This window comes from Parasteatoda tepidariorum, chromosome 9 (assembly GCF_043381705.1).
Source record: "Parasteatoda tepidariorum isolate YZ-2023 chromosome 9, CAS_Ptep_4.0, whole genome shotgun sequence".
NCBI lineage: Eukaryota > Metazoa > Arthropoda > Arachnida > Araneae > Theridiidae > Parasteatoda > Parasteatoda tepidariorum.
In genome coordinates, this window is record NC_092212.1 from 11,722,111 (window position 1) to 11,748,658 (window position 26,548).

A 26,548-nucleotide genomic window follows, 5' to 3' on the forward strand; every position below is an offset into this window, starting at 1 on the left:
GAATTATGAGTTGTGCTGGTATTGCTGATGAAAGAATGTGTATTTTCATATTTACACCAATTCTTAGTCCAAAACGCGTGTTTTTTTAGTTGTGCCACTATTGAAGCCCATGAGCGATATGCATTACTTATTAAAGAAAAATCATAGGTGTCTTACATTTTAAGTTAGAATACACGCAATCTATGACGAATGAATACATACTAAAACATGAAAACAATATAATAAGACTATTTACAATAAAATTACAAACATTTAGTGGAGAAAAAAATAGGTCGTTATTCATTGATTACAGAATTTTCTACATATTTTACAAAAATAGTAATTAATATCATAATAATAGCTTAAATTGATTCTCTACATTACTTACTCGCCATGCAGAGAATTGAGAATTGCAGCTCAACGTAGAAAGAATGATTATTATCTAGATTAAAGTTCGATGTGTTTTGACATATCTCCATCGCTCATGAAGAAGACTGTTGCCAAACTAAATTTGTTGTTGCTGTAATCTAATAAGAAATCGAATACTTGCACAATTAAATACACTCGAAATCGAGTACTTGCATTTAGCATTTGCAGGCTACTATTAATATTGTCTATTTTTATGTAAATATATATAATATCATGTAGTTTATTTCAATGAGCTAAAGCTGAGGAACAGCTAAAAGTAGATCGAGAGCATATAATATCAATATTCCTTTTTAGAAATATGCATTTTGGTATATAAAGTCATTTTCGAGACTTCTGCTAGCACTATGACTAAAGCTTTATCATTTTTACGGTTTTTTGGAAAATTGTTTGTTGTAAACAATTTGATTAAAATTTGTTTTAAGAGTCCCCATATGTATGTAAAATTCTTATAAAGTGGATTGTTTTTTCTTTTTCTCTCACGACGAAGCTCTTTAAATGTTGCCAAAACTAATCAAAATTCAAAAAAACTTCTAGTTCTAAATTGTCTACAATTCTATATAATATTTTGCAAAAGGGTAGTAGGTTACAGACCTTGTTATGACATATATAAAAAAGCATCACAGCATATTGGCACGAAGCGCCAATATGCTGCGACAACCATTTCATCGAATCTATTTCACATAGAATGAGAAATCCATAAATTTGTCAGCTTAAGCTGTAACATTTATTCTAAGATACAAAAAGCAGTTTATGGATGAGAAACATTTATATAAAAAAAAGTGGTTATGCATCATTGTCGCTACCAAGAGAACATTTCTGTTGGTCGGTTGTCACTTCAAAAAGGTAATGTGCCATTTTTCAGATCCAATTATAAACGATTATATCGTCAATATATTCTAGTAGACAGAACTACTTTGTTTTTTTTTCAAAGGTTATTCTCGCAATGAACCACTCGTGGTACCACTTCTCTCTTTCTGAAAATGTAATTTTAAAAAGGTAGCTTATGAGGAAATGGATTACAAATGTTTGTAAAATTACCCCAAATTTCCGCAATCGTTTCTTTTTAATTGTTTACAAATCTGTATAACATTTTGAAAAACGCATAGTAATTACCCACCACAACGATCCTTTTAACTTCGGCCTTAGGCACCTCGACCTACAGACAGGATCAGGATCTAATCAACTCTCAACGACATTAGTCTCAGTCAACATTAAGACAAGTTAACTAATTAACTATTGTTAAATATTAAAAAAGTATGTAAGAGCTTTCTGCGCAGTAACTGAGCACGGAAGGCGTGACTGTTGGAGTTGGTAAAACAGCTATTTCTATCTCCAGAGCATTGCTTTAAGCTAAAAGTAGGCGTTACATTTTTTTGTAGAATTTATTAAAAAGAAAATATCGTAAATTATACGATCTACTACCTATAATAACTAATAACATTTTACACTACTTTTTAAATTACCGATTAAATATCTAACGAAGTCAGAGTACTATGATAAAACTTATTTTAAATACCTAAGGTGGCCTGGTTTTCCATGAATACTTTGGGTTGCTAAAGAGGAACAGAGAAGATCTTTATCTGAACTACGTGCTGCTGTATGATAACCTCATACGTTACCATTTTGGTAATCATAGTCAAAAAAGTGATTTTAAAACCGTGTATTGGCAGGCCAATATACAGGGTGTCTCAGTTAAACGTTTCAGAACTCCTAAGAGAGGTAGAGTGCATCCTGACGACTCGAAATCATATAGCAATGCGGGGTCGGAAATGCTTTCCCGACGCGGTAGATGGCGTTGTACGAAAGTTCCGAGCTTTCCAGTGCGTTGGCCTCCTCGGTCCTTCTACCTATCATGTCTTGGTTTTTATTTCTGGGCTCATATGAAAACACTGGTTTATGACACCCCTATTGACAATGCTGAGGAGCTGGTTGCAAGAATCGCAGTAGCTGCCGGAGAAATTCGAGATATGCCTGGAGTATAGCAGAATGTTCGGATGTCCATGCGCCGGAGATGTGAGGTGCGGATTGTAGCCGGTGGCAGAAACTTCGAACACTTACTTTGATCCATGTACCTTATGCTTTTTTCAATGTATTTTTAAACGATTTTTCACTTACGGTCTCTTTTCTTTATGGTGCTTCTGTGTACATCACCGCTTCAGGAAAGCATTTCCGACCCCACATTGCTATATGATTTCGGGTCGTCAGGATGCACCCTACCTCTCTTAGGAGTTCTGAAATGTTTAACTGAGACATCTTGTATATTGTTTCATATCGAATTGTCATAATCTTAAAATAGAATTGAACCCTGCAAAGAGTGCAAACGAAATCGTTGTGTTCTCCGATATATAATTTAGGGAAAATCTTGCAAAGTGAATCCGTAAAATATTTCATCTTAGGGAAATCTTAGTAATTGTACTTGGTTTATCAGATAGGTCACGCGATTCCTACAAAGAGCAGAGGGGGGAAATGTCTTTCTCTTAATTAATGCATGCTTGAGCCAAAAACAGATTTGAGGACAGGATGGAAATTTAAAAGTGTGAGAAAGTGTTTCGATTAGAATAATAAAATAAAGGGATATTTCAGAAAAGGAATAACATAAAGAGATTAATTGAAGCTTTTAAAGAACCACAAATGAACGATATCACATTAACAATTTATTTTGATTAATTATTTTATTTTTAAAAATAAAACAATGTAAGAAATTTGAAAAACAGAATAAAATGCAATGTCCATTTTCTGAAATATCTATATCCATTCCCTTAAGCACGTATTTCGAATTGTGTTCATTTTCTTAAATACGTACTTTGAGCTGCGTTCGTTTTCATGAGCACTCATTTCGAGCTGTCTCCATTTTCGTATGAGCTGTCTCTCTTTTTATAAACATTCGTTTCGAGCTGTCTCCATTTTCATAAGCACGCATTTTGAGCTGTTTCCATTTTCATAAACACTCGCTTTGATTTGTCTCCATTTTCATAAACTTATATTATAAACTCAGCCTATTTTCGTAAACACGTTAAAGAAGCTGTCTCCATTATCATAAACATGCAATTCAAGACCAGGTTTAAAAACTTACCAATGATATCCGCAATTTCATTAAATCCTGTTTTGGCATTTTGATGGATTTCCCCCCCCCCTCAGGTTTTTCTGTTAACACAGTTGTTCGATCTATGTTATAATCATACATTAAATAGTAAAAAAAAGTATTTCAAGTTAAATGTCTAATTTTTTTCATTCATTATTTTGTTTCTACTTTTTCTTCTCACCAGAGTTTTTATTTAGATATTCGTTCTCAAATTTATCGATATCAGTGTAATGTCAAAATTGTGTGTATATTAAACGATTTACAGAAAGATATTTTTTAAATACAGAAATAACTTGTTTATCATCAAATGATTTTGTAAATATGGAATATTACAAACTTTTAAAGAATCTGTATGAAAAATTATTTGAAAAAAGTATGCTTGAGAATTTTTTTTAAAATCTTTTTTTTATTTGCTCGTGTAGTTTTTTATGTATGTATTTTAATTAAGTTTTTTTTTCTTTGAAGATGTGGGTATTAAACGAAGTCGTTGTAAAAGAGTTAAATTAACGTGAAATACCAATAGCCTATATTACATGCCACTTAATATATTGATTGGAAACTTAAATATTTTCTCGTTAAGCTATTTTTGGAATGCTAAAATATTGCTTATAACGCTTTAGCAATCAAGTTCCTTAATTGAGATTATTTGATGTCTCTACAACTACTTAAGTTAACGCAACATTACACAAAAGAAATTTTTGTCTATGTAGAGCAAATACCTAGTTCTGGGAACTAAAATAGTTAATTTTTTACTATTTCTTTTGAGCCTGTAATACTTAATTTCGAAATACATTGTATAATACATTATCAATTTGGTTTAATTCAATGAGGAAAGGGAAGGAATAGCTTGAAGTAGGTCGAGTGCATATTATATAAATATGCCTATTTATAAATATGTATTTTGGCATATAAAGCCATTTTTGAGACTTTTGATAGCGCTATGACTAAACCTCTCTAATTTTTACGCTTTTTTGGAAAATTGCTTCTTGTAAAAAATTTGATTAAAATTTATTTTCCGCTTAAATATATGTACGTATTTTAAAATTCATTAAAAAGGCATTGTTTTTTCTATTTTTATTACGGCGAGGCTCCTTAAATGTTGCTAAAACTAACCGAAATTCAAAAAAACTTCTAACTCTAAATTCTCTAGACCTCTATATAATAGTTTGCAAAAAGGGTAGAAGGTTACAGACCTTGTTATGACAGATATAAAACAGCATCGCAGCATATTGGCATGAAGCACCAGTATGCTGCGATAACCATTTCATCGAATCTAAATAGTTGACATAGAATGAGAAATCAATAAATTTGTGAACTTAAGCCGCAGCATTTATGATAAGCAGTCTATGTATGAGAAACTATTATTTTTAAAAAAAGTGGATATGCATCATTGTCAATACCAAGAGGACATTTCTTTCTGTTACTTTTCACTTCAATAAAGTAAAGTGCCGCTTTTCAGATCTAATTATAAACGTTTATATTGTCAATATATTCTCGTAGACAGAACTACTTTGTTTCTTCAAAGTTAATCCTAGCAATGAGCTCTCGTGGTACCACTTTTCTCTTTCTTGAAATGGGTGTCTTTTTAAAAGGTAGCTTTGGAAGAAATGGGTTAAAAATGCTTGTAAAATCACCCCAAATTTCTGCAATAATGAAAAAAATATTTATATTTTATGGTAACAAGGATTACCACCTTAATAGTCATGTTGAAAAATGATTTCAAAATCTGTGAGTTGCCAGTCATGCAAAAATATATGGTTACATTATCAAATAGTTAGTCATAAACTTGAAAAAGAATTGATCCCTGTATATACCTTTTCTCAGGTGTTTAAAAATTATGTTCTAAAATTGCTTTTAAAATTTTATCGGTTGCCATTCATTGCAAATTAAGAAAAATCTTAATTTTGGAAACATTCCGTTAGTAAGTTTATTTTAAAGAAAAAAAAATCTGGAAGAGCTCGAATTGCAAGTTTACAAAAATCGACACAGCTAAAAATGTGTGTTTAAGAAATCGGACTCAGCTCGAAATGTGTTTACATAAATGAACACAACTCGAGACGTGTGTTTATTAAGTGCTAAAAATGAAAAAATGGAAGGAGTCAATAATAGATAGAGTAAGATGAAGTGCCATGATAGATGACCTATACTTTAATTGGGTGTAAAGAGGAATAGCTTATATACACTTGCTGTCATTTCCTTCAAAGTTAACCCTTTCGGGCCGACTGTCACAAATACGTGCCAGCATGAAACAGTATCAATCAAGGAAAAAAGATAAAACTGGTAATTAAAGTAATTCTTTAGCAGTTTATTTGAGGGCGGAGTTATGATTATTTGATTTATTTAATTCACCATTACTTTGTTCAAAATAAAACTATTTAGTTATACTTTGAATTAATATTGATTATATATATGATCAATCTAACAATAATTAAAGTAAAAACAAAGTAAGTGTGTCAAATTAGCAACGACTACATTTAAGTTACCGTTTTTTATTTAATTTCAACTTAATTCTGATTTTGTACTAATGCTTTTCTGAATCAACCGTCCCCAAGGGGTTAATGGTCAACAACATATATTAGACATTAACGCCTTCTTTAATCTTGCATGCTTTACTCTCAGTTCGAACAACTTACATATGGTAACGATCATAAGTAAGACAGCGAGCAACGTGAATAAAACTTAATGATTGCTATTAATAAAACTAATGTATGATGGTTACACCTTTTCAGCTTAATAAGCAATAAAAACTGCAACTACAAATATCATTTAAATACCTACCAGTATAAGTAATATGTACGAATTTTTATAAGAAATATTTTCATCAAAATATAGAGTAGGCAAATCGCGGGAAAAGCATTTATTAAAGCTATCTGCGCAACAGAGCGCGGAAGACGTGATTGCATCATGAAAAACTGCTAATTCCTTCCTAGTTTTAAAAAAAATCATGCATACAAGTGACGTAGTGTGGGTATCTCGATCCTTATTGGTAGTTGAAACGTGGCATTTTTTTTACATTAGCAACCTGTTTTTCTATTCTATTTCGACCAAGCCAAAACCGTCAAGCATCAATTCTCTTTAGTGACTCATTCTACATTCTTTCGCAAAAATTTCACTTTTTTCAATATATATTTCTTAAACACAGAGACGAACAGAAAGCCATATAGAACATAAGGGAGACCGCAATCGAGGTGATTCGGGTCACCGCAACTGACTCGTCGAAGACTGGGAGTCACCACTGATGACGAGCTCCTCACCGAAGTGGGCAGATTGGTGACGGATTTGAATATTCAGAAAATTAAAAATGTCTGCAAGGCAACAATGATTAAATTATTCGCCATCATACGTTTAGCATCTGGCAATCTAAAGCTTGTTTATTTCTTTAATTTTCTTGCATTCCTCGTTAATTTGATTTCTTTTCTTCAAATTTTTAAAAGATGGCTATTTAGTGAAAAAAAAAAAAGCTTTCAACTTCCGAATCAGAAATGATAATCGAACATTACAGAAGTGAGTTTTATTTTAGTAGCATTAATTTTAAAAGTTACAACAATATGATGAGTTCTAATAACTCCAGTTTTCGAAAAGTTTTATCAGTTAAAGTAAAATCGCTGAACTAACTACTAAAACGTTAGCGTTTTCGTTATCTATTTAAACTTAAAACAAATAACTAAGCATTAAAAACAAATAACTAAAAACGTCTTCACACTTGTATTGAAGAAGCTATAGATAGTTTATTATTGGCCTAGGCTTGAGCCCCTGAATTAGACGTAGGAGCCTTAGCCGCTAGGCGCTTATGACGCCATATCCGACGGCGAACCGGAACTTGTTTCTTTTTACCAGTGAATCACTCAGTGTCTCATAGCAAACCAGACAGAGACTGGAATCATTCGTGATTTCATCACCTCTATCGGGGTTGCCATAAAAAAAACTAATTATGTATCGAATTTGACACCCGGTGGCTGAGCGGTAACGCTTCGCGCTGTCGTGTCTCAGGTCCCTGGTTCGATCATCGGGCCGGGCAAGGTTGACTCAGCCTTTCATCCCTTCAGTGGGTCGATAAATGAGACGAGCGATTAATCCTCACTTCGGCCGGATCACGCTATTGATCGAAAATGACATCACTGTTAGGGGGCAGGGAGATGGTGGCTATTGGCTGGTGTTTGCATGATTTTGGCGACAAATTTCGTATTCACACGTGCTCGCTTGGAATTTATTCCTTCTTTTATCTTTTACAGTTATAAAGTAACAAAAATTGAAATAAATATAAGCTCAAATTTACTAATACATCGTAATTTAGTTGTGTTATGAATAATTTTAAGAACTTCATAATCAAGCAACATGCAAATTTAGTTTAAAGAATGACCAAAATTCTGGGCTAGACCCCCCCCCCTGCATTTCTAGATCAACCCCAGTTGCCCATGACGTAAAAGCAGTATAGTTTAATATCACTTACTTAGATTGTAATAAAAATTACCACAAAACTGTTAATATTGTCTTTATTACTTAACATTAATACCACGTGTAAACAGAGCGCGTTTGAAAACTAAATATAAAATCTGTCGCCAAAATACTATGCAATACACAGACAGCATGGGTCTTCCCCAAAACAGTGATGTAATTTTCAACCAATAGTGTGATCCGGCCGAAGTGAGGATTAGTCGCTCGTATAAATGAGTACCAAGCATGCTTGGGAACTAAAACTTCGGCTGACCGCCTGACCGTAACATCTGCTTCTGCACCCCAGAGCCCAAGATCAAGACAATTGAGATGGGCACAGTTGGACTTGGCCCTCTAGGGCTGTCGCGCCTCTGAGTTTAGCTTTATGTATCGAAGTTGCCAGGTACACAAAGCAGAAATATATCGCGGTTGTAAGGAAAGACATAAACAAATAATAAATCTAAGTTAAGTATAAGACGTTGAAGAGAAAGAATTATATTTCAACAACTTTGATGTGAGACACGTTTCTGTATTTAATTAACTTATCGTTAATTATTATTCTAACTTATGTGGAGAAACTTAGCTCAACTTTAACACGCCATTTTGCTTATAAACGAACACTTACGTCGTAAGTCACATGTTTGAGTGTTTGTGATCTTCTTCTTCTGCTTGAAGTGCAAGCACCCATTTTTTTCCACTATCAGTTGTAACTGATGAATCGATAGCTGTCATCAGCATGCATTATTTGTAACCGAAGTTCGCTATCATTATTTGATATCAGTGTTTTTTGTGTGAAAAATAAGATTTTGTCCATCGTTTCTTGTAGAAGAAAATATTTCTGAATAACTACTGGTATTGATCGCAATGCTCTTATATTTCGATAGAACGTATCTCTAAGTTTTTTTTATATGATCTCGCATATATTAAAATTAATCACTTAAAAATTGTTTATATAACGCTAATTCAGTTACCGCAACAATCTTATAACTTAATGTTACCGTGTTAATATCTGTTAACTTATACATCATTAAAGCATTTGAAGTATCAATTTTCGGTCACGTGTTAACGAAAATAATCGGGGGGGGGGATTAAAAAATGACATTAATTCTTTAAGGGGAGTAGGCAGAGTTGATACGGTCAATAAAGCTAAAACTGACCTTTTTCAAACTACCTTTTCTAAGAAACTACTTATGATATCATTTGAAAATTCTAGGGACATTTGAAATTATATCAGTCGTATGCTGTGATAGTGTTTAAGCATAATCAGGAAAACATTTTGAGTTCTCAAAGATTTTTAATGAAACTGTTTTAAAAATTAAGAGTTCTCAGTTCATAATTTTTTTAAACAAATTTCTGTCAAAGATATGTATTAACAGTTATAACACTGTGAACGTGTATATGTAAATATTCTGTTAAAAAAGCTTAAGCAATATCTTGTTATGATTCTGAGAAAAGGTACTTCGAAAGAGGTCAGTTTTAGCATTATTGGCCCTTCTGACTTCCCACACGTTTTTATCAAGAAATCTCAAAATTTGACCATGAGCTCCTTATAAAGGGAAACTAATAAAAACCATCATTTCCATATTTTTTTAATATCGGAGTAATTAGCATAGTTGACAGTACGCGCCTAGTTGACTAGATGGCTAAACTGTGAATATGTGCATGTCTACCAACTGGCCACCGCATGCTAATAAATAATGGTAAGTCCGACCATCTTAATTCTTCAAGATAAATTTCAAGAATGAAATATTTGAGCTACCACCTACCAGTATTAATCTTTTTGAAATGAAATCTTGGGAACGGCTGCACTTGGTTCTACTCCCAGAGGCCCATTGCTTACATTACCGGCCGACCACGAACCATCATCCAGGAAGCCACGCCCCTTCTCAACTTTTTGTTTTTACAGTTCGCTGTGATATTTTTCCTATTTTTTCAGGTCTTACTAACAACTGAAAAAACATCATCGTTGAATCATTTTTGCTATTTCCAACAGATTGGTTAATTAACGAGTTTGATGAACGAACTCGCACAATATTTTTATTACCGATTGCAAATTTGCATTCGGTTTCTCTCTATAAGATAACGACGCGAACGTATCTAGAATGCGTTAAAAATTTCGTGCAACAGAAGAAAAAAAATTGTTCCTGAGTGTCAGTTGTAATTGTTTCTGTTTTTCGGCCAAGAAAATTTTAGAATTTTTTTTTTTGACAAAAAAATTAACTGATGTGAAATTATCATAGATAAATTCAATGAGAGAATATTTATATGAGCATTAAGTATTACATTTTCAAAAAAATAGGGGAAAAAAAAGAAAACACTTTTTCAATAATTAATACAGGTACAAATGAGCAACATATAATGTCCTTTATTCAAATTTTTGGAAGAATGTAATATATTTTTTATTATTAGTCCTTCAAAATTTGCCCAATGCTTTAAATATTGATATTAACTATTTGAAAATACAAGTATGGAATTCCTAGGATAATTTCACTAAGAAAATGCCAAGCAATGTTTTCAAAATCACTTATGGAGTAGATAAGACATTCAGAAAACTGATTCAGAATGTTAAAGATACCGGTAAGTATGACGTTTCACAGTCAATTATTTCAAGACATGAAAGCTGAATCGTTATCAGATTTGGATATTTTCAGCGTTCCAAATTCCTTTATGAACTTAAAAACTTGAAACCTTTTCAGTTCTTGTGCAAAAGTAAATTATTCCCAGAACACCCAGTTACCGGGAAGAGAATATCATGAAGGCACAATAGTTCAAAGTTCAACGGAGTCAAAAATATTCTAACTGCAATTACAGACATGAAATTCCAAGACATAATTCCACTATGAGAATTCTTCGAAATTCATCCAGAATTGCTTCTGGAATAGCTTCTGAAACTCTTATTCAGAATGATTGAATACAAAGATGCAAAACATTTCTCAGTTATCCTATTTCGATAACTTCATTGTTCTGAATTCTGTATGAACATTAAAAACTTTTTATGAGAGCAATATCAGCTATCGTGGAAAAGAGAATTATTACAGCTGTAAGGGGATTATGGAGACAAAGGTTTCATAGTAGTGTGGTCAGCGCTGTGGCAATGTAGTCAGTATTGCTCTTCAGCCGTCTTTACTTCCAAGGGGAAGTTGATGCTTATCGATCCTGGGGGGACTTCAAGATAGCACCGGGTACAAAATCCTGGTTCTTCCCAACTTCAGCTTAGTGGGCCGAGATAGCCTGGTTGGTAGGGCACTAGGCCCATGTCCAAGAGGTCGTGAGTTCGAACTCCTTTGGTCGAAGACTCCCGTGTAGTAAATGGTGACTGATGCACGTTAAATCTATCGAGCCACAAAGTCCTCCATGTTCCCGTAACAAAACAAACCTCTGGGGGTACTGATCCAGGAGTTTAATTGTCTTCTGGTTTGGTTCAAAATTACAAGGCTACGGAGTTGAACATTAGAGTCGTAAGACCAAAATGGGGTTGGCAGCTCAACGACGGTTATAAAACAAAATAAAACGTCAGCTTAGTGGCTTAACTGTACTGGGTCATCTCAATTCTAGTGTCAAAGCTATAGAGTTCAATCCATTTCTATTCTTATCTGATATTCCAGTTTCTTATGTTCTTAAGGATAAGATATGTACAGACATTCTGCGAAAGTTTCAATAAATAATTTTCTTTTTTTAAAGTTCTTAATTAATAAAACCTGTATTATTTTTTTAATATATATATATATAAAAAATAATATAGTTCTTATAAATTTCTAATTTTTGAAATTTTTTCTTCGGGCATATTTGCCTTCACTATTAATTCTAAGGTACTTATCTGTTAAAGAAGATCGTAAAAAAATTGTATCCATTGCGTACCTATATTGTGCACCTATACTACTTTTTTAGGTGCCTAATACCACAGCACCTATTACTTATCAACACAATATCAGTAATACCATATAAAAATAATTAATTGAGCAACACTGGTGTCAAAAGCAGTATGGAGATTCTTTACTGCCTTCTTTAGTGGATTAAGTAACAATTTCAGTTTTTCATGTTCTTATAATTAATGCTTTCAAACATGAAGTTTTTTTTCATTTATCAAGCGAAAAATGCTTAATAATACATCATTCATTCGTTAAATACAAAATTTTAAAATAATAGTTACAATGTTTTTGCTAAAAAGAAACTACATATACAATTTATTTATGCATTCTAAGAAATTCCTTCTTCAAATAAATAGAATAACTTAAGCATCCTGCTGCTCACTTCAACAAAATTTCCGTAGTTTTGCATTTGTGGATTCATTTAAAAATTGTTTGAATATTAAACTAATAACGAAATACTCGTAACATTCGCAAAATAAAATTAATTAAAATAAGTAATTAAGCTGCATAAGTTTTTATTTTCAATATAAATTCAGCTGCAGTTTAATAACAAAACATCTTTACTTGTGTCAAGAATAAAATGTTAAGCTTAAATCTTTTTTCAATAAAATTTTAAAATTTTTTCCCCTCTTTTTGGCAAAACATTGTTACAAATGAAACCTATATAATTATATAAAAATATGAATTAATAATCAATTGTACTGATACTTTTTTCAATAAAAATTCAGCAGCATTTTAATACAAAACATCTTTCTTTACAGAAGAAAAAGACTAAAGACTAAACATATCTCAACATATTCAACAATTTCATATCTCAACATATATTATCAGTTTTAACATACAAATTCAATAATTGCAATTTTTGTTCTAGATTCATTCTAACATAACAGCATATAAAATACCCATTATTCAAGTTTCGCTTTTACTTTAATAATAATGATATCGATACATTGCTTGTTAAAAAGTGAATCTTGTTGGTACAAAGATAGTTCTAGAGTATTGAAAGAGTTAAATTCATTTCAGTTATTTTTTTTAATTATATATTTTTCCCTATGAAAAAACAAATATGAATTTAACATGCAGCAGTGTCGAGATAAAAAATTTTTTACAAATGCAAAATTATTTTCAAAGTTTTACTATGAAAAAGATACTTATCGTAGAATAATCTGTCATACTATAAATAATATGTCATTCGTAAATAAAAAAAAAATTTTCATCTACAATTTCATTATCTGTAATGAAAAGAATAAATGAAATAATGATTTCAAAATTTTTTAATAAAAATCGCATAAATTAAAAATATTTATATAAATTAAAACTTTTGAAAAAGCAATAGCTTTTAATAAATGATTTTACCTCAAACAAAATATAAAATATTTAAAACATTGTTAAAATCATTTTATATAAATATCGTACAGTATAATGCAATGAAGTATAAAGCACATACAATAATATTAATATATATTTCTGATAATTAATATAATAATATATATTTCTGGTAAATGTCAAACGAAAAATATCTAACAAATTATAGCTTTTATTAAATAATTTTATTTCAGATGAAATAGAAAAGCATTGAGGATAAAATAATATACAGTTTATAGATAGTTTAGAATGTTAGTATATTACATTGCACAAATTAGCTGTACTTTATAATAATGTCTAAAAACATTTTCATAATTAATGACAGTGGTTTATTAAAGAAAAAAACATAAATGAATTATCGTTTAAGTATAGAACTACTTATGACAAAAGTAATGTCATGCTTTGCGTAACTTGACTTAAATTATTAAGAGTATTTCAGATATGTTAAATACTTAAATGACATTTATTATTTGTAAAAAAAAAGCATTTTTTCTCAAGAAAATAACATTTAAAAAAATATTATATATGCCATATGTATCGCAATCAAATTTAAATGACATTTTTTAAAAAATTAAGTTAAAATTAATTACTAATCGCATTAATGTGCAATTATCAATTTATTTAAATTAAGACTTCAATATAATTAATGTCAAAGTGTCCCAATTTGATCGAAAAATTTTTTGTTATACTTAAAAGGGTGGCAAAATGACCGTTATAGACAATATTTATTGCCGAATAGACTTTATTATCGCTATACATTTTGACTAGCTATATTTCTCAAACTACAACTGGAGATCTGTTGCCAAAGACAGCCCAAAAGTTCTACCCCCCCCCCCACAAGTATTAAGGGTAGTCGGTAGGGTTGATACGGTCAATAAAGCTAAAACTGACATTTTTCGATGTAACTTTTCTAAGAAACTACTTCTGATATTGTTCGAACGTTCAACGCTTCAAACGTTTTTGCCTTTTAATCTTCAATTGAAATTTCGACAACTTACAACCATGCGCATATAAACAGACAGTCGATATATGTAAAAAGAAAATGTTAAAATACGAGGGTTGTAAATTAAATAGTGGCAACTTAACCTTGAAACTCACAAAAGGGCGCACATGCGTAAATAGGGTATGGGTGCGGTGAGGTGGCGCTGTTGTCGATGTGCAGAGTGCAAAAAACAGTCGATTTGCTTAGAAGGGTAGTTGTTGCGTGGCGTTAAAGTGAGGAGTTTCGTTTCCATCGCTCTAAAGCATGTTGTGAAAAGGCTTAATGACGAAAAAAGACGAGATGCTTGAATCCATCGTGCTACTGTCCTATATGGTAAAGCATTTGCTCCAAAGGCTTCCACTAATCCTCGATAGCATTCTGTTGCATTTTTGCCACGGGCAACCTCGATTGTAAGCCACGACCGCTGATCACCTTTTGAAAACATGCTTTAGAGCGATGGAAACGAAACTCCTCACATTAACGCCACACAACAACAACCCTTCTAAGCTAATCGACTTTTTTTTGCACTCTACACATCGACAACAGCCCCACCTCACAGCTCCCATATCTAATTTGCGCATGCCCGTCCATCTGTGAGTTTAAAGGTTAAGTTGCCAATATTCAATTTACAGCCCTCGTATAATAAATTTAAAAATGTCGTTTCTCATGCGGTTTAGTAAACAGAAAGTTATTATTTTTTTCTTTGAAAATAAAAATGAAACGTATCGAGCATCCCTTTTGTATTAAACTTCCAGCAAAGAATGTAAGGGTTGGTCAGTATATTCTTCCTGTATATTAATCCTTTGATTTTATAACCACCGAAATCCACTCACGTCTTGCAAATGTGATGCACCCTACATTCTTCGATTATTTTTTTTTAGTTCACTTTATAGTTCTTAAAACTTTTACTTTATTCTAATATTTCCTACTAAGATAAAAATTAAACTTTTTTTTTTCAAATGCTATTTCGTAGTACACATGAATTACCAAATCAAATTCGAATATTAAATTCTACTGATCCGTATGTTATGTAGGGTGTTCGGAAAAAACCTCTTTTAAATTGCACTTTTAGAATCTTTGTCAAACATTTAAACAAAAAAGTATCAGGAGAATCTTAAAATAATATTTAAATTAGAAAAAAAAGAACGAATCATACTACGAAATCTTATAAATCACAGTACAGCATACCCTCCAACTTATGAGGATTTTGAAAATAATTCTTTCTAGTGGTAGCGAACCAAAGTAGAAATTTTTAAAGCAAATGGATCTCTCATAAAACTTTTATCAGAACTTAAGAATCTAGCCATATGGCCTGCACTTTTATAAGTAATAGTGGACAAGTTACGCTAAAATTAATTTTTTTTAAATATTAAGACATTAATTTTGCTACCGTCTGAAAAGAAGATTTCTGAAACTACGGAAATTCCGTAGCAGTTGGAGGGTATGGACAGGAGGGCAAATGTAGTGAACAACAAGAAAGGTTTGAGTACGGGCTGAAACGGAGAGGAGTTACAAGACTATTGTTAGAAACAACTTCAAGATTTAACGTCCTGCTAAACCTCTTTCGATGTTTATTACGTCCACTGATCTCTCCTGTAATTTTTCAGATTTCCGTAGTGTTTTTGATTTTTCTACGATTAAATATTAATTTGAGATGTCCAATATGTTACTTATTTTCAATTTTGTTAACAATTCTAAAAATACGTATTAAAGGTGGTATTTAAGGAACACCCTGTATGTACAAGATATTCATTACTAATGCAAATTATCTTTCTATTTAAAAAAATTAGCACCGTTATCAATTTTATGGTTGAGTTTTCTGACATTAAATTATCTTTAACAATAAATTTAGGGGATAACTATTGGCGTCGTGATCTAATCACGAAATGAAATCCTCTCTAATTCATCTCAATCATGAAAGTGGCATTTTGCTCTAAAAGAATTTAATAAAAATATCGAAAATACACATGAAAATATTTGAGAAATGATTTTATTTATTAATTCATCAGTTTAAAATATTCACTTTAGAAATTTTTCATTAAATTGATAACGATGTTTATATCGTTTCATTTGGCCATGAATCAAAACTCTAGAGTACTTTGTCTGAAAATTCTTTCGTACAGTAAAATACAGTAAAGTCTCGATTATCCGTGGAATTGGGAGGCAAGGTTTATTTTTCTTCAAGTTCATAAAAGTATTAAGAAATCAATAGTTAAGCGATAAAGTTTTCTTTTTCTTTTTACAAATTCTGGAAAATACGTTCAGCTTAAGGTAGTCTCTTTCTCTATCAAATATAAAATATATAATTCGTTAATTATCTTTATAACTTTGCATAGCGTTGCCTAATCTGGTGCTACTCGCAAACGAAAAGTGAATAAGGAACCAATAGATATTTCCAAATTTAAATATTTTTAAAGTTAAGTACCAACACCCAAGAAATTAGGAAATTGTAAACAGGCACACGAAGTAATTTTTAATTTTAACTTAATTACTTATAAGATAAGAAAGACCTGTTTGACATATGTCTAACATATTCAAAACTTCTTTTGAAAGCAGGAGTGCGTAATTAAGCTTTGAAGCTTTTGATCAATCTTCCTATTGGAAATAATCATTTTGGGATCGTTTGATAAAATAACTTCTAAAACTTCTCCAACTCCTTCAGGTTTTAAAGATGAGAACTCGTTTATGTAAGAACACAATGTATCTAGAAATTTCTTTTCATTACCGCTCTGTATGGCTTTGCGTACATTAGTGTAAAGATCGAATGAATTTAAACTTTCCTTACGCTTCACAGAACTTATTTCATTTAAAACTTTATCCAGCTTCTCAGTTATTTCCAAAGCCTGAACTCTTGCTTCGAACGGAGAGTTTCCGTATCTCCAATTAGAAACATACTTTTCATTTGTTAATTTGCGAACGAGCAAATCCAACAACAGCAGAGCACCACTAACATCTACATGATCAAAGGTTTTGAAATCTTTCATTTTCTTATCTTCATCCAATTTGAAAGAATTGCTTAAAGTTTTAGCTTCATTATTTGCGTAATAATCAAGAGGAAAATCTCTAATAAATTTGCCATATTCTTCATCCTTAAATTCTAGCTTTTCTCCTTGCGTGTATTTATCAAAATGATTGTATTTATCAAAACCGTCAGGATTCGCCTCGAAGTATTTGCTAGAATTTTCCTCGAACTGAACTGGATACCATCTTTCTCTATCACAACGACCTTTTTCTACCAAATAATCAAACATAAAGTTTTGCTCTTCTGCTAATTCGCAAGCTGTTAAATCAACCTCTTGGATACTTGTGCTATTTGGCAATTTTTGAGCCTCTGTTCCCTCCCATGATACTATGTCCCGAACAATGTCTTCTTTTTTGTTAATGATCGCAATGGCAAGAGGTGTATAACCTTCAGCAGTCTTCTTATAAGTTTTAGCTCCCGCTGCAATCAGATAATCAACTGATCTATCAACACCACTCTGAGCTGCTAAATGCAATGGCGTCTGCTGTTGTGCATCTGGCTCATCCACCGAAATCTTTCCCTTTGTTTGAGTCCAAACCAACAAATTATCTACTAACCTTCCATGCTTAAAGTAGACAGCGAAATGAAGAGGAGTCCATTTTTTGTCAGTGGCAGGAGAATTTAAATTATCCATACCATAAGCAATTAATCTGCGAACTATATCTTCATATCCATACATTGCTGCAAAGTGAATCGCAGCCATGCCGTTTTTATCTTTCGCGTATAAATTGATTCTACTACTCTCCATCAAGTAGCGAGAATATATCTCAGAATTTAAAGAGACAGCTATATGCAAAGCCGTTAGTCCTAAAGAATCTTTAACGTTCACATCAACCTTATTATTTTTTATTAATAAATGCGCTATTTTCGGGCTCAATGATTTATCTGAAACAGCGACATGCAAAGGTGTTTTCCCAGATTTTTCTACCTCGTTAGGTTTGATTTTCTTACTAGACAACAAATGTTCTACGCTTTTTTCGGACTGAAAACGAACTGCCAAATGCAAGGGTGTTACATTATCCTCGTTCGTTTTGGCGTTGACGTCCGCGCCCTGTTTTACAAGCTCCTTCACGAAATCTGATCTGTTGTTTTCAATAGCTATGTGCAAAGGAGTGTAACCTTTCGAATCTTTCTGGTCAATGACTTTACGGTCGACTTCCAAAATTTGTTTCAGCATAGTAACCCTTCCTGATGCAGCTGCTGCGTGAATCACACCTCTTTCGCGTTCAAAAACAGTGGAAACGTTAGCACCCAGATTTAAAAGTTTATTCATATTCTGCATTATATTCTTATCGTTGTATGATTTCTTAAACGCTAAATCATATAAATCTCTGTCAATGTCTCTAAACTTATTTTGAGAACCAGAAATAATACGAATCAACTCTGGTTTGTGGCAGGCAAACATTCTAAAAACGAGCCTGTTTTTGTCACTCTTATTTTTAATTACTATCTCTGGGTTGGCAATATCAAACACATCCTCGTCTGTCCATCTGCTTATTCTGGAATATTTGCCATCTTTTTCGTATTGTGTTGCGTAGCTAACTTTTGTTCCTCTCTTCCAATCTAAAAAGTCCGTTTTGCTCAATTTATTTCCGGAATATGTATCAAAACGAACATCAATTTCTTTCGGCGGCTCGGCTTCGATTATTTTCAAACTCATCTTTTCAATATTTTGCTTTACAACTTTCAAGCTATTTGTTTTACTTACAATATCATTGTACAAATCCTTTTTAACTTCTTTAATGTTGTGTTTTTGCTGAACTTCCTCCGAAATCTGTATAACTTTATTAAGTAAACCACCCTTTGACTTTAGTAAGAACTGCTTAAACATTGTAAAATGAACTATAAGGAGTGTCATACATTGGTTAAACTTTAAAAAATCTTTTTCTTGATAATAATATTCCGAAATGTAAGTAAACTGATCTAAAAGGGTGAATAAAATATTCGTAAATGTAAGAGTGCCAAAACTCAGAGCAGTCAGAGCATTGTAAGCATTTTGATGGTTAATGTCCTTTGGAATTGCGTAACTGTTATTGATGATTGAAAATATAGCTTTGAACAATGTGCCCTTAGAATTAATGTAGTTATAAAGAAGCTTATCGCTAATCTCTTGCTCAATAAAATTGAAATATTCGTCATTTGGTACGATTTTCCGATTATTTTCACTAATTAGCAATGAATTATAAGCTAATTTTATGTCCGTAACTAATTTATTTATGTCTTGACGTTCGATGGAGTCTAGAATCCGTTCGAAGCCCTGATCCATCGAAACCCTTATCTTTTCAATTTCAGTTAAAGTTTTACTGACAATATCATGAGCATCTTTAAGTATTTCAGTTTGCTGATCTAACTTCTGGATTATCCCGTTTAAAGTTTTGTTTAGTCTCAGTTCCAACTCTTTAAATGATACATCACCGCAGTCTCTTTCAATGGAAGCGGAACCTAGAACTCCTTTACCTACTGCCGATCCAAACATGACTCCTGACAGCACCATTCCCAACCCGGGCATCGCTAGAATGCCCGCTACCCCTGCCGCAACACCGAAAAATCCCGTTATAGAATCTGACCAATTCATGCCTTCTTCTAATTTCTTGCATTCACGGGCAAGCCTCTCCAGATCAGTTTCTCTTCTAAAACGCGCCAGCATGTTTAAGTCACTGCCAGCTACCATTTTTCCAAGATTAGACTTTTTCTCAAATCTCTTCAACATGTTTATGGTGGTAGATTATTTTGCTGTTAGTTTTTTTAACAAGTGCAGTGCCGCGACGAAATTCTTAATTTCTATCGGAAAGCCGTAATTTCAAGAAAAATGTATACTTACTTCTTTTTCCAAACCTAAAAAGCCGTATAAAGATCCTCCTAAAAGGTTCAGTTTTACCCGTCATAATATCCATTTTATATACTTCTCTCAACGGCTGCTGACAGTTGAGAATTCGTTTCTTCCTTGATAAGTTTCTTAAAACAGCTGTTTGATAAGAAAAATATTTTAGAATTGTTAGATTTTATTTAAAAAGAAATCACAAATTTTACAGACAATAGACATTTTCGCAGCTGTTCGTATGATACTTAACTTCAATTTCTGACAAAATATCAAATCTGTGGCAGCAACTTGGAATATTTAATTTCAAAACATGCATAACAGAATTCATATGACAACATATTTTAAACATCTGCCTGTGAAGCAGAATCTTTATCATTATTTTTTAATATTATTGATAAAAAGTACAAAATATTATGTTACGTACTCAAACAAGAATTCCTTTTTGATCAAACCTGCCAACTTTTACGCATTTGGCGTAAAATTTTATTTTTATATTTAAAGTGGTAGTAAATATATACTTTTTCTTCTTTTATAAACTTAATTTTTAAATGATTTTGATCACCACTATACTTAAAAAAACTAAGCATATATATTGTTATGTTTTGCTATCACGGTTATCAGCTTAAGCTTTTTCAAATACAATGTATTTTCTGGCTTAAAAATTAAATTTTAATTCCATTCTAATACCACTGGATAATATCAGAATGGAAGGGATTAAAAGTTGGCAGGTATGTTTTTGATATTCAGTTAACATACATCCTCCTGAAACCAAGGCTCAAATATATTGAACAGTTGGTATAATTTTATTATTTAAAAAATATTTTATGAGTTTCTTTCTGTTTATATACTTGTAAGAAGCGATTATCTACGCAAAAGTGTAATTGGTTTTACTCACAATCTGAGAGGTAGGGCTCGCTAAAAACATTTTTTTCCTAAAAAAATTATCTGTTAGAATCATGAATTAACGAAACTAGAAATGAACTTAAGCTCAAATTTACTAATATATCATAATTTATTTGTATTACGTGTAATTTAAGTGCATTTTGCAAATAAAAAATTGGTAAATTTGGTTTAAAGTTTCGTTCATGGGAACTTGACATTTGTGTGCCAACCGATCAAAATACTCCAGTTGGTTAAAATTTTTAATTACAATAAAAAATGTCTAAAAAAATCAGGAAATTTGATTCAAGAAAATTTACAGCCAGTTTTATGACAAATAAAATATCAAATTATTTCAATCTATCGGATTCTGTTTCATGACCAAAACGTGAAGAAACATACCACAAAACTATCCTAAAATACATCAAAAAAATTCTAAATATAATAATTTAGCATTTATTTATGCAATAATTAAAAATAATAATGAATTTAAATAACATTTTTATTGCATTTATGTTTACTTCTTTTTAAGTTACATAAAATATCAAATTATTTCAATCTAGCGGATTCTGTTTCATGAACAAAACGTGAAGAAACATACCACAAAACTATCCTAAAATACATCAAAAAAATTCTAAATATAACAATTTAGCATTTATTTATGCAATAATTAAAAATAATAATAAATTTAAATAACATTTTTATTGAATTTATGTTTACTTCTTTTTAAGTTACATATTTCTAAGTAAAAGTTGCATTTCCATTCATAATTTAAATCTCAGACATGAAGAAAACAGCAAAAGGGATATTGTACCATTCATTTGTAGACTATCCATAATTGGGTACTTGCACTTCAAGAGGAAGAAGATCTCCTATACCCACACATATGACCTATGAAGTCAGCACCAGCTAATCTTTATCTGCAAAATGGCGTCTTAAAGTTGAGCTAAGTTTCATTACATAAGTTAGAAGGTTAATTAACGATAAGTAAATTAAATACAGAACCGTATCGCACATCGAATTAGTTGAAATATAATTCTTTCTCGTTTACTTCTTTTAACTTACACAGATTTATAATTTGTTTATCTCTTTTATTGTAACCTATTCTATTTTGTATACATGGCAACTTCGATGCGTAATTAGTTTGTTTATGTTTCCCACGGCTTCGCACGTGTCTTTGTGTTAAGTTTCTGTGCAAATATATCGTGAAAGAATTGAAAAATTTGAAATAGAATCTTTATGAAAGAATTTAGAATGAGTCACTTAAGAGAATTGATACTTAACGGACTTGACTTACTCGAAAGAGAATGGGAAAAAAAAAACAGTTGCTAACGTAAACAAGTGTAACGTTTCAACAACCAATCACGATCGAGATTCCCAACTACGTCACTTGCGGGTATCCCATTAGAAAAAATTTCCTATTTGGCATTAGCTGTCTCATAAAAAAATAAAAAAGTTGCTTGCTCTCAACCCAAACAGAAAGAAACCTTTTAATTTATTTATACAGTTTTCATACTGAGTGTAAAAGTTGAAGATAATGTTGATATGAGAGAAATGGCGTTTTTAAATATGAAGAAGCTTTTCACAATTTCTAAGATACTAACGATTTGCAGTACGAAGACATCAAAACTAATTAAACAGTGGAACAATGGGTAATCCACATTTCTCAACAAAAAATATGTCTCATCTTTTTCCGTAACGAATCACTATACATTATTTTATTTTTTTGTAACCGTCGTTGAAAAGCCGACCCATTTTTTTTTTGAGTATACAACTACTAATGTTCAACTCCGTGGCCTTGAAATTTTGAACCAATCCAGAAGACAAGGAAACTCCTAGATTAATTCTCAAAGAGATATGATTTGTTCTGGGAGCTTGAAGGACTTCGTGATTCGACATATTTAACGTGCATCAGCCACCATTTACTAAGCGTGGAGTCTTCGACCGACGGGGACCGAGTCCACGACTTCTTGGATATCGGCCCATTGCCCTACCTACCAGGCTGGTCTCATTATACTTCCTTACATAAACTAGACTTGAATTCCAAAAAAGTCGTATGTTTTTTTTAAAATCTGCAGCGGTGGTTATAAGTGAAGCTAAAAATTAATAAAAAAGATTATAAAACTACATCAATTTCATTTGCAAAGCACTAAGAATGCATTTTACAGACAAAGACATTCTACTTCGAACGACATAATAATTATTAATTGGGTAATTGCAAGTCGGGGGAAAAGAATGAGAGCCAACCATGATGTGATTTAAATCCCATGCTTGGACCTACTCACGTGGTTGTGTAGTAGTATATAAGTAATAGCATTCAATAGATGACGATCCGTTTGGGTCTAATCAATATTTGATTCATCATTTGAAGAAGATGATATTGATTTAGAAAAAAAACTCTAAAAATTGCTTTAGTCATGGAAAAGGCACAGAAAAGCGCTGTTGAGAAAGTATCGGTCCCAGAATGTTTATGCAGAATTAACTAATCAACTGATTATCCTCAAATTTTGTATTTTGAGAAGTAAAATTACATCTTTTTAAATGAGGAAAAAAAATTTAACCTTACAGTGCAAAATTGTTTTGACTACTATTTAATGAAAGTGTAAAAAATAATAAAATCTTTACTAAAATTTATTCTTTGCATGGAATTATCTTTGGAAAAACGAAAGTTGTATTTGAGTGTGAAAAAAAATTTTCAATTCTCTTCTAAAAGTAATATGGCGAAATACGCAAAAGTAAAATTACATTAAGGAGTCTAATCTTTGGATCGCTTTGAGTTATATTTGAAACATAAACCACACATCAACAAGCAAAAATAAATTGAAATACCAGTAACGGGTTAATTAAAACGTTAAATACAAAAGAAATGGAATCTTCACAAAATCATCTAACTCTCCGACATTCCAAAAATTATCTCGATGTTTCAATTTTTTCTTAAATTCGTTGTTTATCTCGTAGTACTGTTTTTCGATTAAAATATAAAGATTCAGAGGCTTAATAATAATAAGAAAAAAAACAGTGTATAAATTTTAAAGCTATTTTTGGAATACTAAAATGTTACTTATAAAGCTTTAGCAATCAAGTTCTTTAATTGAGATAATTTGATGTTTATTGACATCTGGTCTCTAAAACTACTAAAGTTAACGTAAAATAAACAAAAGCTAGGAGGCTCCGCCCCCTGCACGCTAACGCTCGCCATCCCCCGAGAATTGCTACGCAATCCTATGTGGTTCACGCCGTGAACCATGGCACGCTGCGCTCGCTCGCCAATGAACACAATGTTCTAGCACAAAGACATAATATATTATCATCAAAGACATAGTATTTTATTATCAAAGACATAGTATTGTACTTATGTAGAAGAATTCTACCAATGTTCTTATTGGCTTTTAAAAAAGTATATTAGCTATTTAGATTGTACATGGTGAAAAAATCAAAACATTAGCTAAATAAGAAACATATTAGCAAAATAAACTAACAAATATTGCTTCACTAATATTCTGCATTTTAAAGCGTGAAAATTCAATGCATAAATAAACGCGAAATATAAAAAAATTCAATGCATTCAATACAAACAGTTAAATGTTTTTTAGACGTTTAGGTAGCTCCCAGTAGAAAAATATCACTTCAACAGCGGCCTTTTAAAGCATTCTCAGTTCAATTAATTAATTAATTCCTAATTGAGTTTAAATTAAATATTGTCATGTTTTTAGTGCATGAATCTGAATTGAACAATCTGATAATGCTCACTCTGGTTATTGTTATCTGGTTGCTCACTACATGCTCTTGCACGCCGAATGCAATCAATTAAAAATGAAAACTGTTGCCAGCGCGAGAAAAGAAATATCATCGGTTTTATTGATACATACATACGTACGTATTAGCGTTTTATATAATATAGATTCTTTTTGACTATGTAGAGCAATACCTAGTTCTGGGAATTGAAATAGTTAATTTATTTATTATTTCTTTTACGCCTGTAATACTTTACTTAGAAATACATTGAACAATAAACAAATTCATTTTTTCATTTGTAACTGAATTTGTTTTCTTTTAAATATATAATTTCCATTGATGAGGAACTTTTGTTTAATTCATTGAGTACTAAGAAGTGTCATTTTTTTATTCTTTTATCTAATCTTTCGGGCGGTTTTATTATTAACATTATACCTTCAGTGATAAGACACGCAAGAAAGATAACATTTTAAGACTTTTGTCTCGTTATAACACTAAATGCATATCATCTCTTCAAAAGGTTTAATGTCCTTATGCTTCTGAAAGGTTACAATTGAAATAATTAATAATTTAATTTCTTTGGAATAATAATATTAATTATAGTTATTATTTTCCTTGAATTCGAGCAAGTGAAGATTCCATCCAGAAAACGGTGAGTTTTTTTTAATCAATTCATCGCTCAAGATAAAGAGTAAAAAAAAAAGGTGTTTTTATTTCATCATTCTTGTAACCTATTTAGAATGCATTTTTTTAAAACTTGTTTCGATGAAATTAAAGATAAACCTCAACCTAACTGATGTTCGAACCGTTAGTCTTCTGTTTTCAACTATTGAGCAAAAAGAACTTTTAAATATTTTTTATTAACACTTGTATTAACTACAATTTTCATTTACAAATGATACCATGCTGATGTTTGCGTCGCATATGGCGCGCCTACCAGGTATCGAAATTTAAAAATTAGCTCAATGTTAATTAAAAATTAACATTGTGACTATTATAAAATATAATAATTAATTTCGAACAAGTGAACATTCCATACAGAAAAAGGTTGCTTGTTATTTTTATTATTTCATTGCTGAAAAAAACGAGTATAACAAATAATATAAAATAAAAAAAATTTTAAATCAATTCCTACTTATGTCAACAAAGAAGAGCTTTATTTTAGTAACTTTTTATTAAATAATTTTAATTAACATAAATATATATATACATATGACTGAATCACTATATTAAGTGGCAAAATAGAGACCGAATTTCCTTGCAATTTTCCATTTTTCTTTCTATATATAGTGTTATTTTTGGTTGTTACTATTTATTCTGTTTCTATTTTTTTTTTTTCGTTCATAATTTATCAAGCTGATGGTAGTCTATAAAATCTCATTCTATCCATTTTTTTCTCTCCCATATGAAACTAAGATTAATTAATTAAATTTAATTAATGAATTAATATTTGAAAAAAAAACTATTTACATCAAGAGTTATTCACTAAAAGTTTAAAAAAATGTATTTGAACTTGAGTGGATGAACAAAATGTATTTTATTAACGAATTTTGAACAAGATATATATATATATATATGGGTCATTCTCACGAAAACTGTCATTTTTCAGTTCATAAAATCCCAAAAAAGTAAAGTGAATAAAAAGCTCTGAAACTTTTTATATTAATAGAAATATGTAATGGCATTATAAAGAAAGTATTTAACCTATAAATTATACTTAATATTTAAATTAATTAATTTTTAAATAATTAATTAATAATTAATTAATTTATAATAATTAATAATTAATTAATTAATTTAATAAATTAATTTATTAATTTTTTAATTTATTTTTCAAATTAATTAATAAGTAAATTAATTATTTTCACTATTTAAAAAGTGAGGGAATGACACTAATAGTGAGGGAATGATATTTTATTTTAATACATGTTTTTATCTAAGTTACATCTAC

At 31.1% G+C, this 26,548-nt stretch overlaps 2 protein-coding genes and 1 long non-coding RNA gene across 3 annotated transcripts in view; 1 reads left to right on the plus strand and 2 right to left on the minus strand.

Annotated features, from left to right (window-relative positions):
* Positions 1–26,548, minus strand: part of LOC139426352 (uncharacterized) — a 329,054-nt gene that overhangs the window by 28,228 nt on the left and 274,278 nt on the right. The gene's annotated exons all lie outside the window — the stretch shown is intronic.
* LOC107445871 (delta-latroinsectotoxin-Lt1a-like) lies at positions 10,270–20,043 on the minus strand. Its single transcript, XM_016060358.4, has one exon. The coding sequence runs from the start codon at positions 19,870–19,872 to the stop codon at positions 16,675–16,677; it is 3,198 nt and encodes a 1,065-aa protein (XP_015915844.3). The 5' UTR covers positions 19,873–20,043; the 3' UTR covers positions 10,270–16,674.
* Positions 25,045–26,548, plus strand: part of LOC107445874 (phospholipid-transporting ATPase ID) — a 132,846-nt gene continuing 131,342 nt past the window's right edge. Inside the window, exon 1 of the mRNA XM_043047456.2 lies at positions 25,045–25,249. The gene's annotated coding sequence lies outside the window, so the exon portion shown is untranslated. The remainder of the gene's footprint in view (positions 25,250–26,548) is intronic.

What these genes read in the sequence shown, in the direction of transcription:
- LOC107445871 (XM_016060358.4), bottom strand. Translation starts at nt 19,872, where the DNA reads ATGTTGAAGAGATTTGAGAAAAAGTCTAATCTTGGAAAAATGGTAGCT.